Raw genomic sequence first — 13,259 nt, 5'->3', positions numbered from 1 at the left:
ACCGAGTATAATTAATATGTATTTAATTTATTTGATAACGTAAAATATCGTACTGAAGCGATAATTGTCATGAGGTAGCTGCACCTCCGTAAAGTTCAATGAGTCGGACGAATAGTGTTCGGGTAGTTACATTCTCTCAATGAATGTTAAGTGGGAACACTCTTTTATTGTGTCGCTTTATTTTGATCTGCTATTTATTTTTAAAATTCTAAATTAAATAATTATTTTTAATTTATCTATTTATTATTGTTTTACGTAACTATCTTTTGTAGTTATTATTTTTTCCTCATGTATTTTTTGATTTCTTCAATAGTATTTATTATCTTTGTTCGTCGATATTTTTTTATCTAAAAATATTTATATCAACTTAATGTCTTAATATGGTTCTTTTTACTATGAATAATACAGTTTATATAAATATTTTACTTTATCTTATTTTTAAAAAAATATCTACATATATAAATGTGCCACATTTATTGGTATGAAATTATACAAGACAGGATGTAATATATCTATCTTAATTTTTAATACAAAATTTTAATTTGAAACTAAATTTCATAAAATTGCACTTTTTAATCTTTCAAAAGTTTCAAATTAAAAATTTCATATTAATTATTAGTTAATAAATTTTAAAATTTACAAAATTGTCATATTAATTATTATTCATTATCCTCTATTTTTTATTTATAACTAGTAAATCATGATTTCAACATAATTTAGTAATTAATTCATTTATTAATGAAATATTCTTTTTCGTTTTTCTCACTGCTATCGCAACCGTAGCCTCCTCGGACTTAAAACTTAATTTGAAAAATAGAAAATTCTTTTAATATTAAAAATATATAATAATTTATAATAGTTAAGATAAATTCTGAATTTGAAATTTATAATCTAGTAACTAATTTTATTAATATATAAAAATATAATTTTATAACTATTAAAAGGTATAATTTTATATAGAGGTTCTATAAGAGAAAATTGGTACGGGCGATAGGCTATGCTCATTTAAAATTTATTAATTAATATGAATATTTTTAATTTGAAATGAATGATGTTATGAAATTTAGATTTGAATTAAAATTGATATAATAAATAAAAATATATGATGTCATATTGTCTTCTCTAAAATATTACTCTAACACTACTTCTAATATTTAGTAATTACAAAAATACCTCTAAGAGCAAAATAGTCACACAACAAAACGTATTTTCATCTTTCTTTTTTTTTTAAGGTTTTATTAGAAGGGGCATTATTGATATTTCACACATTCATGCAACTTTTTTTTGGCTAAAAACACTGGTAACTATAATTTTTGTAATTATACAAAGATATGGGTGATTTTTATAATTACACTAAAAATTAGAGGGGTGTAAATGTAATTTGTATCGTGCAATTTGGATAGTTTAAGACAAATTTCAAATGACGACTATATGCGATTTGAAAAACAACAAATTAAATTGTCTCTTTATAAACTAAAATCGAAAGTGTGGTTTCACGAATGTTTTCGATCAATTTTGCATTTATTCATGTATAATACTTGTTTGTAAGCATGCATATAACACATGACCTATAGCTCCTTAATGGTTCAAAGATAACACATCAAAGATATTCACTAAAAGAAAAAAAAAAGTTAAGCATGAGTAAGAATTTCTGTATGAAAAAATATTATTTTACCTTTTAAGGGCTTTAAAATTGCGATTTTACCCAGAAGATCTGCGTCATTTCTACTGGATTCGGGTCGACCTGCGGGTCGAGTCCAGCGACCCGACTCCGATAACCCGGAACATGTGGCAGACGTTAATTGGGCAACAGAACCCCTCTTTTCTACGTTATAAATACTCCATACTCAGTGTATTTATGGGACGCTGTTTCTACTCTTTATTTTAGATCGCTCAGACTTGCGATCTGCTTACACGACCTTGATATCAAACACTGACTTAAGTATCGAAGAGCTTTAGTTGGGGCCTACCTCAGCAAGCCTAACAATATGCTTATCTCCTCCTTACATCAGTTTGGGAGAAGTAGCGACCTCGAATAGCTTGGAGGACCAATTCATCCGACCAAGGAGGTCGCGCAGATTTCGACCCAAATCATAGGCAAAAGCAAGAAAAAGCACAGACCTTTTGAAGTGTCAATTTTCTTCCAATTTAACACATCAAATCCTCAATACATTTGATTTGCTCTGAATAAATTGGTCTTTCTTTTAAATTATTGTATGTAGTTGCAATCTTTTAATATGTAGTATAATTATACGTAAATTTTATGTAATTTGAAAAATTATATATAATATTTCTGATATTATTTTTATTTTGATCCACATGCTAGTCACAATTCATTAAAATTGTGGGTATCAGCAAATATATATATATATATATATTGATATTGAACGAGAATCCATATTTACCCCAATTAATTTAGTATTAACTTATTACGTGTCAAATAAATATTAAGAGTGGACATATACATCATCAAATGCATTAACATGTGAAGATGTATAATGATTTTTTGGTTAGAAAATGATTCGTTTAGCCTGTAATTTGTCAGTAATGAAGTCAATTAGGGTTATATATGGATTTTTCATTCAACTTTTCGCTAATATTGACAATTTCAATGAATTTTTACTAACGGATGGATTTATTTGTTAGGCAAAAATAATATTAGGGGTACTAAAGATATTTTTCAAATATATATAATTGCATCAGACTTTAAGGAAGGGCGGTATAATTATTCCTTATAAGTTATTAAAAAAAAATAATACTCATATATATCTGACAGTTCAATTTTGTGGAATTTTTTTAAAATTCTAAATCACCAGTAAACCCTATCGCATTAATGATGAAAATCTATGGTAGTCAAGTAATTTTACAAATAAAATGATAATACATTAATTTTTCTTTTCCTGCTTGTAACTATTACTCCAAAATACTTTTGTAAATATCTTATTTTCTTTAAAAAAAACTTATTTTTGAGGAAAATGAAAAAAAAAAAAAACAATAAAAAGTGCTACAAATACAAATTCCAGAAAAAGCACGAAACTTTGCAATAGAATTAGATGCTAGATAGAGAGGGATTTTTTTGACGAGATAAGAGAAGATTGTCAGAACTGTACAAGGGCCGCACTGCAGACAAATCGAGGCGGACACATATATTAACGGAGTGTCTCACATCAACTCCAGCAGGTTACTATCAAACACACCCACGCCCCCTCGGAGCGCCTCGTATCACTCTTTCTCACTCTACAACATTTGTTCAGAATTTTTCATCAATTAATTGAACTCATAAAAGATTCGTATACACATACATTGATACTGTTATATTTTTAAGTCTTGTGAAGGTAAATGCGATTGGTTTGATTTGTTTTTATTATTGTTTTTTGGTTACTGGCTGATCGAATTTGGAGCTTCGTGATGGAATTTATTTGTTTTAGGGTTTTATGACTCCAGATTCAGGCATGCATGCATTTGTTGGTGTTTTTCAGATTGAGAGTCGATTCAATTTTGTCGGTTCTTTGTTTTATTGGGGTTTTTCATTTTTTGTTTTTGGCTTTGAATTTTGGAATTGCATGAGTTGGAATTGGAGTTTAATGACTTAAGTTTTACTATAGATGGTTGCTTGAATTTTTCTTGGCGCGGATATGAGGGGGAAAATGATGGGAGAACAGATTCGCATTTCACTTTGATTTGAGGTTTTGGATTTGGTTGAATTGAAGGAAATATTTGTGGATTGGTCATAGTTTAGAATCTTTGGAGGAAGCCTCTGGTTTGATAGGTTTATGGATAAGTGACATCTGAGGGCTTTTTGATCTAAAAATAAATAGGCTTTCTTTTCGTACATTGAGGTTTTGGAAATAAAGCCCGGGTTTGCTTGAAAACCCTTGACCTGACCCAAAGATAAGGGCAATAAATAGTTAACAAGATTTATCTGGTTCCGAGATATGTGATTGATTTAGGCCTCATTTTGTGTTATTTAAGTCGTTGCGGTTGCTTGACTGTGTGGAGATTACAACTTTCACATTATCACATCCGTCTCACTAGCGTAAATATTATGGATGTGATCCATTAATGTCAATGATGAGAATGTTTAGAAAAGCTCATACATGTAACCGAAGAATATTATTAAGGAGTTGTTTTAAATATATGCTTATCTGGTGATCTTTGATCGATATCTGTTCTTTTCCTTTCCTGCTTTGTTCCGACAGTTGGGAAGGATTCCGTAATTATTGCAGTACACGTGTTGAGAGGAAACAGTTGGCAAATGATAACAAATTACTTGTAGTGCATCAAATTGAAAATGATATGGTGCATGGGGCCCAAGATCTAGTTGTGGTTGTAACAATTCAACTAAGCGATAAATCTTGTTACATGATTGTGGGGGTGAATCTGAGTTCTATTTTCCTACTTTTGGAAAGAGTATATCGCAACAAGTGAAGTTAGTTGTAAGAATAAATGTTTTATACTTCATTAGTTAATCCTAAGTCTTGCATAACATGAAAGCAGCAACCATTTGCTGCAACCGGATGAATTTTTAGCAGTTAATGAGAGGTTACTATTCATTACTTATATGCTTTTAGGGCATTGATACTCCGCCTTTCCTTCTGAGGATTATAAGAAATACCACTGGCAATGATAGGCATTTCAGGGTTGTCACTTGTTGCAACCATGTATCCTCCATTTCCTTTCTCTCGAATTCAGAAATCTGATGATGGAAAATTATAGTAGTTTCTAGTTCATATTGGTAAGGTTCGAGGGGCAGGTAATTCATATGCATGGGATTGATATTCCTGTGAAGTTATAAGATTTTAAAGGATCAATCATTTAATGTCTACTTCTTTGATTTGCAGACTCTAGTATTTATTCATTCCTTGCGTATCAGGTTGGCTTAAGTTTCTGTTAAAGTTAATTAGAGCTCTTCCTGGAAGAAGGATGTCCCTTGGCCTCTTTTCTTGAGGAATCAAAATGTCAGGGATACTCAGTGTAAGTTTTTTTTCTTCACTTGGTTCTTGTTTGTGTGCCTATCGAGTTACTAATGCATGTTTAAGTCGTGATACTTTGAAAAGTAGAGAAAAGAAGAAGAAAAGGATTTGGGTTTTATCCCTTGATTTATCTCTTCCTATAAATAGTTGAGAAGCTCTATATAAGATTATTAGGTTTTTATTTCTTTTGATTGTTCTTTTCACTAGATACGTGGGAAATTGGTGCAATCAGGATTGCATGGATCCTTCTAGATAATGTTGGAAGCTTCCAATAAAATAGTGCGGAAGCTGAATGAAGCTTATTAGGTTTGTGTTTCTTTTGAATTATTTTGTCACTGAATACATGGAAACTGTGTGCAGTCAGGATTGAACGGATCGAATTCAAACCTTCCAGATAACACTGGAAGAGCTTTTGCAACTTCCTTTTCTGCTCAGTCTGGTTCCTCCGGCGCTGTTCTAAATCAATCTGGTGGTATATACTATAAGTTGCTTGAGTTAAGATTTATTTCTACTCTAGATGAATAAAATAATGAATTAATTCTCTTATTGGTAGGAAACATTCAAGGGCTTCACAACATCCATGGTAACTTCAACATGTCAAACATGCCGGGCCCATATGCATCAAGAAATTCGGCGAATCTTGCTGGTCTTCCTAATGGTGTCCAACAAGCTCCAGGAAGTGTGTCTAATGGGAGATACACTATAAATAGTCTTCCTAATGCACTTTCTCAGGTAACCATTTATTTGGATGAACGTCGAGATAAATTCTTCAGAATACTTGCATATACATGAACCATAGAGAACTTTATATGCATGGTAATGCAATGTCTTCACTCTCTACTCATTGGGGAAAAAATCTTAACTGCTGGTCCGCTGATGCAGCTCTCTCTTGGAAGTTCACATGGACATTCAGGTGTTACAAATACTGGGGGTATGAGTGTTTGGTATCTGTTAATGTAGTTTGCATATCCAGTAAACATGCTCTGGTTTTTCTGGCCCTGATTGCTGCAGTTCATACTTTCAGGCCCCGGCGTGCTTACAAATATTGGAAATTCAGGGCGAATAACAAATTCTATAGGTGGTCTTGTGGGTGGGGGCAATACTTCAAGAGGTGCGAGTTCTGCTGGGGTTGCAAACATCCCTGGTCTTGCTTCTCGCTTGAACTTGACTGGTAAATAGTTATCATTTCTGGTTTTCTCAGTTGTACTACAAAGTTACTGGATGCAAGCTTTGGTGACAGTGGCATGTTATTCTGAGGATGATAACTGAGAATAAGAAGTCAAATAAACGTAGATTCTGATGCAGCTGTGTCCTGAAAGTGAACTGTTGCTGGAACTGCTCATACATCAATTTACTGAATGATTCAAGTAGTAGCTCAAAGCTTTTGAAATTAGAATTGAGGGGTGTAGTTCTGTGTGCTTGAGTTCAGGCGTCTACTGCTCTTCACATGTTTTTAATGGATGTTCAATTTCCATGGAATCATGTGTTAATGCTTATGCTGTATCTCGCTTAGGACAAGTCTTCCTTTTGCATACTTGGAACTCTAAGTTAAACTAAATGTTGCAACGTATCTGTGTCAATATCTTTTACTCTTTAATGCTGTTTAAGTGACACCTAGATTTTTCAGCTCCGCAGGTTGTATCTATTCTAGGCAATTCATATTCCGGTGCTGGTGTGCCTCTCTCCCAAAACCAATTTCAAGCTGGGAATAATAACTTTAGTTTCATGGCATTGCTAAATGACTCGAATGCCCATGATAATGCTACCTTTGATGTAAATGACTTTCCCCAGCTATCTGGGCGCCCTCCTTCGGCTGGTGGCTCTCATGGTCAAATAGGTAACGTGAATAAATAGCAAATCAAATTGCTTTTGGGTGTTAGTTTTTTTTGGCATCATTAGATGATGATCATTCTTGCTATGAAGGTTTGATGCAAAAACATAACATTGGTTTCGGCCAACAGAACCAAGAATTCAGCATTCAGAATGAAGATTTCCCTGCTTTGCCGGGATATAAAGGTGCTCATATTTCTCATGCATATACTGCTTTTTTAAGGGAATCTCACCAATTCTCATTGAAATCATGCAAAATGTCCATTTTCCTTTAATAGAGTCCTAATATTCTATTATTTCCAATTAGGTTTATCATGTGTACTTTTTCACTAACAAAGTTAGTCAAATCTTCCTAAAATAGCTCCTACACCATTGTGCTAACTAGAGACTTTCTAGCTTAATGTTCAGTCATAAAATGTAATCATACTTTCTCGCTGAGGCATTTCTTTTTACCTTTATTTTTTTCTAGTTTCTCTTGGTTTTGATTTGAGATAGTTGGACTTCAGGCTTGAGTAGCTTGCCTGTAAGATACAATTGAAGTATCGTTCCGCCTTTGGTAGATTTTCTTGCAGTGATAGGTGTTCTTCAAGCAGCAATATGCTACTTTGACAAGAGACAAGAACTCATATATTGGGCGAAATGCACTGTTTAAGCCAACTTAGTAATAGGTTGATCTGCATAAGAATAGCTTTAGAATGTATACTAAAGCGACTGCTAATCAGTTTAGTAAGTAATAAGGGCATCAAAATAGGAATAGAGATGGATTTTCTATAATCACATTTATGACTAGTTATGTTTCAAAATGAAAATGTTTGAGAATTTTGGTCTGAAAAATTCTTTTTTGGGAATCTTTTGGGTTGGTACCTATGTATCTCTGCAATTTTTTTTTTCCAAATAAAGTGAGATACAGTTGCCACTATAATCCGAAGAGTGGTCCTTTTAGACCTTTACCACAACCTATGTTTGTTGTAATATGGATGGCAAAAATTGTCCTTTAGTGCACGCTATAATTGTTCTATACCCTTTCTGCCTTTACTTTATGCAGGTGGGCTTAACGTTGGAGGTAGTGCTGAATATACTGTAAACGCACACCAAAAAGAACAAATTCATGACAGTATGGCAAATTTAATGCAGTCCCAGCAACTATCTGTAAGTTCCTCTGCTTGAAGATGTGATTCACTTGGAACTTTGGGAAATGTCACCAAATAATTAAGTGCATTTGTTTTCCAGATGGGACGATCTTCTGGTTTTAATTTTGGGGGCTCATATTCATCACATCATCCTCAGCAACATCGTGCTTCGTCAATAAATGGCACTGGGGTTTCCTATCTAACATCAGGCAATCAAGATCTTCATTTCCATGGTCCTGAGGTAAGGCACATACCTAAGACACATGAAGTGAAAGTGATAGCCGGAGTCAGGAAGGGGTGGAGGGAGCTCTAGTGGTGACCTAGAGCGTCAAATCAATTATTAAATTATTGCAAATTTTGTCTGATGGAGTTGACTTGCTGGTTTTTTGGCAATCTTTAAGAGCTTGGCAGCAAGGTTCAAACATTTGCTGGAGCATTTTATATTTTGCTCTCTTGTCATTAAAAATTAGAAAAAGAAATAAGTGCCGGTAACCTCCATATCTTTTTTTCCGCACGCCACTTGCTCTTTCTCTTTATTTCTTTATCCTTCCTGTATTTTTCTGGTTATATTTTATCATCTACCCTCCGTCTAGGTTTTTCCTCCTCCATCTCGTCTGCCAGGGTCGCCATATCTGTAACTCTTTTTATTTTTTTTCAATTCCATCAGTGTAACTCAATTACCATTCTTCCACCTTCAAAATAGTAAAGTTGTCGTTCATAAAATTTAAATGCGGTACTAGTGGATCTAAAGCGGCTTTTGGTGCTGCTAGTGAGTGCGGCTTGGGTGCTGGAGCGGCAGGGTTGTGTGACAGCTTATGTGACTATGCTTGATATTATGATACTCATCTTATGTGACTCAATGATTTTGTGAACTATCAATTTTTTTAACTTATCTCATAGCGACATAGCCGATTCTGTTCTTTCCCTCTTTTCTGTTATGGAGATTGAGGAGTTCATATATTTGTATCTTGATAAGCTTCATTTGCCAAGGCCAAATCATAGGGCTGGCAATCATTGGTTCAGGACTTCTAATTGCTTAGGTTTTTGTGATCATTTTATACAGCAGTACCAGCAATTCCAGCAGTCGCAATCTCGTTTCATCAATCCATTCAGAGATAAAGAGATGAAATCGACTCAGGGATCCCAGAGTGTGCCTGATCAATATGGGATGCTTGGTTTATTGAGCATCATAAAAATGGTCAATCCAGCATTAACCTCTCTTGCTCTGGGAATTGATCTGACCACTCTTGGTCTGAATTTAAATTCATCTGAGACACTTCACAAGAAGTTTGCATCTCCCTGGTCTGATGAACCTGTCAGAGGAGAGCCAGAGTACAGTGTTCCTGAGTGTTATTATGCTAAACAAACTCCTCCATTGAAGGTGAATTTTACTCTGTTATGGTTTGGTTACACAAGGATATTATTATTAACTAAACTCACTTTCTTGGTGAATCCTTTATTTGTGCAGCAAACTTACTTTGCAAGATTCCGGCCAGAAACACTGTTTTATATCTTTTACAGGTAAGGCTCTACTGCAATTTAGTATTTAGTCATAATGGTGCTAATTTGTGTGATTTTTTGTTTTGTTTTATTTCCTATTCTTGAAGCATGCCAAAAGATGAGGCGCAACTCTTTGCAGCAAATGAACTGTAAGTCTCTTTCTTCCTCAGTTTGGCTCTGCCTTTTTTGGCTACATAATGGTATATAGTCTATGTGCGGTTTATTACCTTGTACAATAAGCTGATTAAGAGTATTCCTGGGTTTCTTTGGCATATTCTTGTACTAGATGTCGTTTGCAATAGACTGACAAAGTGACAATGAGAAGAATTTCCCATGAAGGACTCTGGGCTAAAATGACAAGTTGTATGAGAAATTGTCCACAGTTAGGAAGAATTCAAAAGAATATGAACCTTACAAACTGTTCGAGAAGTCTTAATGAGGAATTACTTGTTGAGTACTATGTACTGCTGATTTACAGATGCAGTTCTTTGGTTGTTATATTATGTTTCTTCCTTCCATTCTTGGCTTTGTCTTATGTTTCTGGGATGTGGTCAAAGTAGTGTTAGAAATGTGTTCAAGAATGTTGGTCAATCAACTAAACCTTCGTCATTGGGATTTGGAATTAAGAGGGAAAATCATCCTGCATTTCTGTGCGAAAGGTAAGAACATTGTAGGGAAGAGTTTAATGCTCTGGTCTCTGTAAATGATAGCTGACGATCATGAGCATCATGTGATTGATGTGGCTGGATTGAGAATGTTAAGTCCCATGAAAGGAATGGCTTTGCTACTTGTATGCATCTGAAGGGCCTTGCTTATCTATAGATGAAAAAACTACTGACGTAATGTTTTGCTGAATGTAACCAACTTCCGTTTTAGAGTATCCTTGATGAATGCTATCTTATGCTTTTGTTTTAATAAACTAGGTACGTTTAGACCTTCCAGATCGCGGGTGGTCCTTCATGGAAATTGTAGAAATAAAAGAATTGAAAGAAACTTAACTGATACAAATATCAAGGAGATAAATGATGCGGTCATCATTTAAGTTAGTATATTCATTCTTAGTGGATAATAGGTGCAAACATATTCTTTTTCTGTGAACAACATGCCCTTTTACGTGATTGTAGAGTTATATTACTAAAACACTTGCAAAGTCAGCCCGTCAAGGATCACTCAACTTGTTTTACATTTTGTTATAGTTGCAATCGAGGATGGTTCTATCACAGAGAACTCCGCTTGTGGTTCACCAGGGTGAAGAATATGGAACCTCTTGTCAAGACAAACACTTACGAGAGAGGTTGCTACTTCTGTTTCGATCCCAACACCTGGCAGACTGCAAGAAAGGTTTGCTATTTCATATGCATGTTGAATGCTCTTCTGGAACAACAAAATGATGTTACTTATTTTTCATCTGTTGGGATGCAGGATAACTTCGTCCTGCATTATGAAATGGTCGAGAAAAGACCCGCTCTCCCTCAGCAGTAGTCGGAATCATTCTGTGTCTTCATTGTTGTCTAAATCCTAATTTAGAATTATGTTTCGTCACAGCTGAATCTTGTGACAATGCTCCGTGTTGTACCTTGAATTACACCTCTGTTCATACATGTTTTCTTTGAGCAGCTTCCTTAGGACTAATGGAACTAATTTTGTCATTCAGTTTGTTATTGTTTGTCGTGTTAGATGTATATGTTGTGGTGTAGGCTGGATTTTTTAGCTGAAATTAATTTGATGAGCGTTTTCGATATAGAATTTTCTTTTAAGATAAATTACATTTTCCCTTTTGTTAAATATCACTGACAAATCGAGGTGAGATTTATTTTCTTGAATATACGTTTCATTTTGAAATTTTGAAACTACCCTTATATCTAAATTTTGTATTTCTGTTTTTTTTTCACTATTTTTATATTTTGTTGTGGGTATAATTACATTCACACTCCTTGACCTACAGTGTAATTCTAAAAATAACTTCTATCTTTTGCATAATTGTATATATGTTTATTAGAAACGCCAACAATATTATATAGATAGTTCCTCCCTCATTTTTTGGCTTGAAAAAGTCGTCAGTCAAAAATATACTTGAAAATTCCAAAATGCCTTTATTAATTTAGTCAGATATTTATATGATTCTTTTATTATGCCTTTATTAATTTAGTCAGATATTTATATGCTTTTTAGTGGATTATAATGCCTTAGGGTGTTAGGAGTAAATCTTGGAGAGGATTAATATAACCATATTATATTTCTATTCTATCCAAAATTTTAAACAAAAACTAAAATTTCATAATAATGCACCCTTTAATTTTCAATTTTTCAAGTAAAAATCTGAATATTAATTATTAAATTAATATGAAGATTTTAACTTGAAATTTTGTGAAGATTAAAGTGTAAAATGTTGAGGGACTTCTGCCAATGAAATTTCATTACGGCTCACTATTTTGAATTGCCGATCCTTACTGTTAAAAAAGTAAAATGTTATGAAATTTAAATTTAAATTAAAAATTGATATAATAATAGAAAAATTCATATGAGGTGGTATTGCTCTTTCCCACAGCATTATTCTAATACTCCTTATGTAAGGTGCACAGTGGCTCGAGTCGATTTAAGATCAATACGGATTAATCTAAAAAAATCTGATTTAGGATCGGTCGACTATTGTTCATGATCGATTTTGGGGCGGTCCTAAATTTCTAAGTGGATTCCAATTGAGTTTATTTTTAACCTCAGACCCAATCCATGGATCGGCCTGAACAGGCCATATCAACCCAAATATGCTGTTTTATTTTTAATTTTTATAATATTGAGGTGTTTTTATAAATAATTACTTAAATTAATAATTATTTTATAAAATAAATAAATAACAAATTAAATCATACAAAAAACTTATATAGAAAAAAATAATAATTAAGAATATATAATGAACTTAAGTAATAATTTGACTAACAAGCTTACAATCATAAACTTAAATGATAATAAATTCAACAAAGACTTAAAATAAATTTCAAAAAAAGAAAAAGGAGTATTAATGAATTAAAGTACTAAAAATTTAGAAGTAGAAAGATAAAGATATAAGTTTTTAGAGTTTAAAAAATATAAATAAACTATTAGAATTGTCAACTTAGAAAAATAAAGTAATTATATGATATGTATTATTAAAAACAGGCACAACAAGCTAGACTCAAGCTCGATCTAGGACTATGTGGTTCTAGGTCACTGCGCTGGGCTGGTCCAGGTATTGGCTTTTAGGACTAGCCCAGGATCGACCCAATCCCAAGCAGGCCTGAGCCGAATTAGTCTATTGTTTTACAGATTCAATCCAATCTTGCAGTGAGTTAGTTCAACTCGACCCACTGTGCATCTTGACTCCTCCTAATGTTTGGTAATTACATAAATATCCTCCAAGAGCAAATCTATCAAACAAAAAAAATCTCTTTATTCGTTTCAAAAGCTTTACTAATAGGGATATTATTTGCATTTTACACTTCAAGCCACTAATAAATGTGATTTCTATAATTATGTAAAAAATAAGAATAATTTGTTAATTTCACCAAAGTCAGACCATGTAAATATATTTTTTTTTCCCTCTTTCCCTTTTCTCCCGCAAGCATTTTTTCCTCTTTTTGAGCTCTTTAGACTCGTGTCTTTCATTTATGATCATTTTATTTTTTCAAACACGTCTCCCATTTTTCGATACGCATATCACTTGTTTCTCTTATTCTGAATTACATAGCTGTAGGAATAACATGTATTTTTTTTTTTAAAATTAGAATGATAATTTTATAATAACAATAAGGGCATATTTGATGCATGTGAAAAGAATAAATATTAAGTA

At 33.2% G+C, this 13,259-nt stretch overlaps 1 protein-coding gene and 1 non-coding gene across 10 annotated transcripts; one reads left to right on the top strand and one right to left on the bottom strand.

The window, feature by feature from the left end:
• Nucleotides 1-3,045: 3,045 nt before the first annotated feature.
• LOC105164140 (putative NOT transcription complex subunit VIP2) lies at nt 3,046-11,179 on the top strand. 9 transcript variants are annotated; one of them, XM_088881905.1, is made up of 15 exons: nt 3,187-3,335; nt 4,842-4,974; nt 5,334-5,442; nt 5,527-5,705; nt 5,856-5,904; nt 5,998-6,144; nt 6,601-6,810; nt 6,897-6,989; nt 7,849-7,952; nt 8,034-8,174; nt 8,997-9,314; nt 9,402-9,454; nt 9,541-9,582; nt 10,630-10,774; nt 10,856-11,179. In XM_088881905.1, the coding sequence occupies exons 2-15, from the start codon at nt 4,957-4,959 to the stop codon at nt 10,913-10,915; spliced, it is 1,668 nt and encodes a 555-aa protein (XP_088738031.1). In that variant the 5' UTR covers nt 3,187-3,335; nt 4,842-4,956; the 3' UTR covers nt 10,916-11,179. The 9 variants fall into 9 exon arrangements, with proteins under 9 accessions (XP_088738030.1, XP_088738029.1, XP_088738031.1 ...); XM_020694968.2 differs by having other exon boundaries at nt 5,334-5,445; nt 5,998-6,084; XM_011082722.3 differs by having other exon boundaries at nt 5,334-5,445; nt 9,000-9,314.
• LOC148787887 (small nucleolar RNA snoR35) lies at nt 5,362-5,442 on the bottom strand. Its single transcript, XR_016066276.1, has one exon. It is a non-coding gene; the product is annotated as a small nucleolar RNA snoR35 (small nucleolar RNA).
• Nucleotides 11,180-13,259: the final 2,080 nt, after the last annotated feature.

This window comes from Sesamum indicum, linkage group LG6, assembly GCF_026168435.1.
Source record: "Sesamum indicum cultivar Baizhima isolate 11 linkage group LG6, ASM2616843v1, whole genome shotgun sequence".
NCBI lineage: Eukaryota > Viridiplantae > Streptophyta > Magnoliopsida > Lamiales > Pedaliaceae > Sesamum > Sesamum indicum.
Note: the sequence above shows the minus strand (reverse complement) of the source record. Positions and strands in the feature narration are given on the sequence as shown.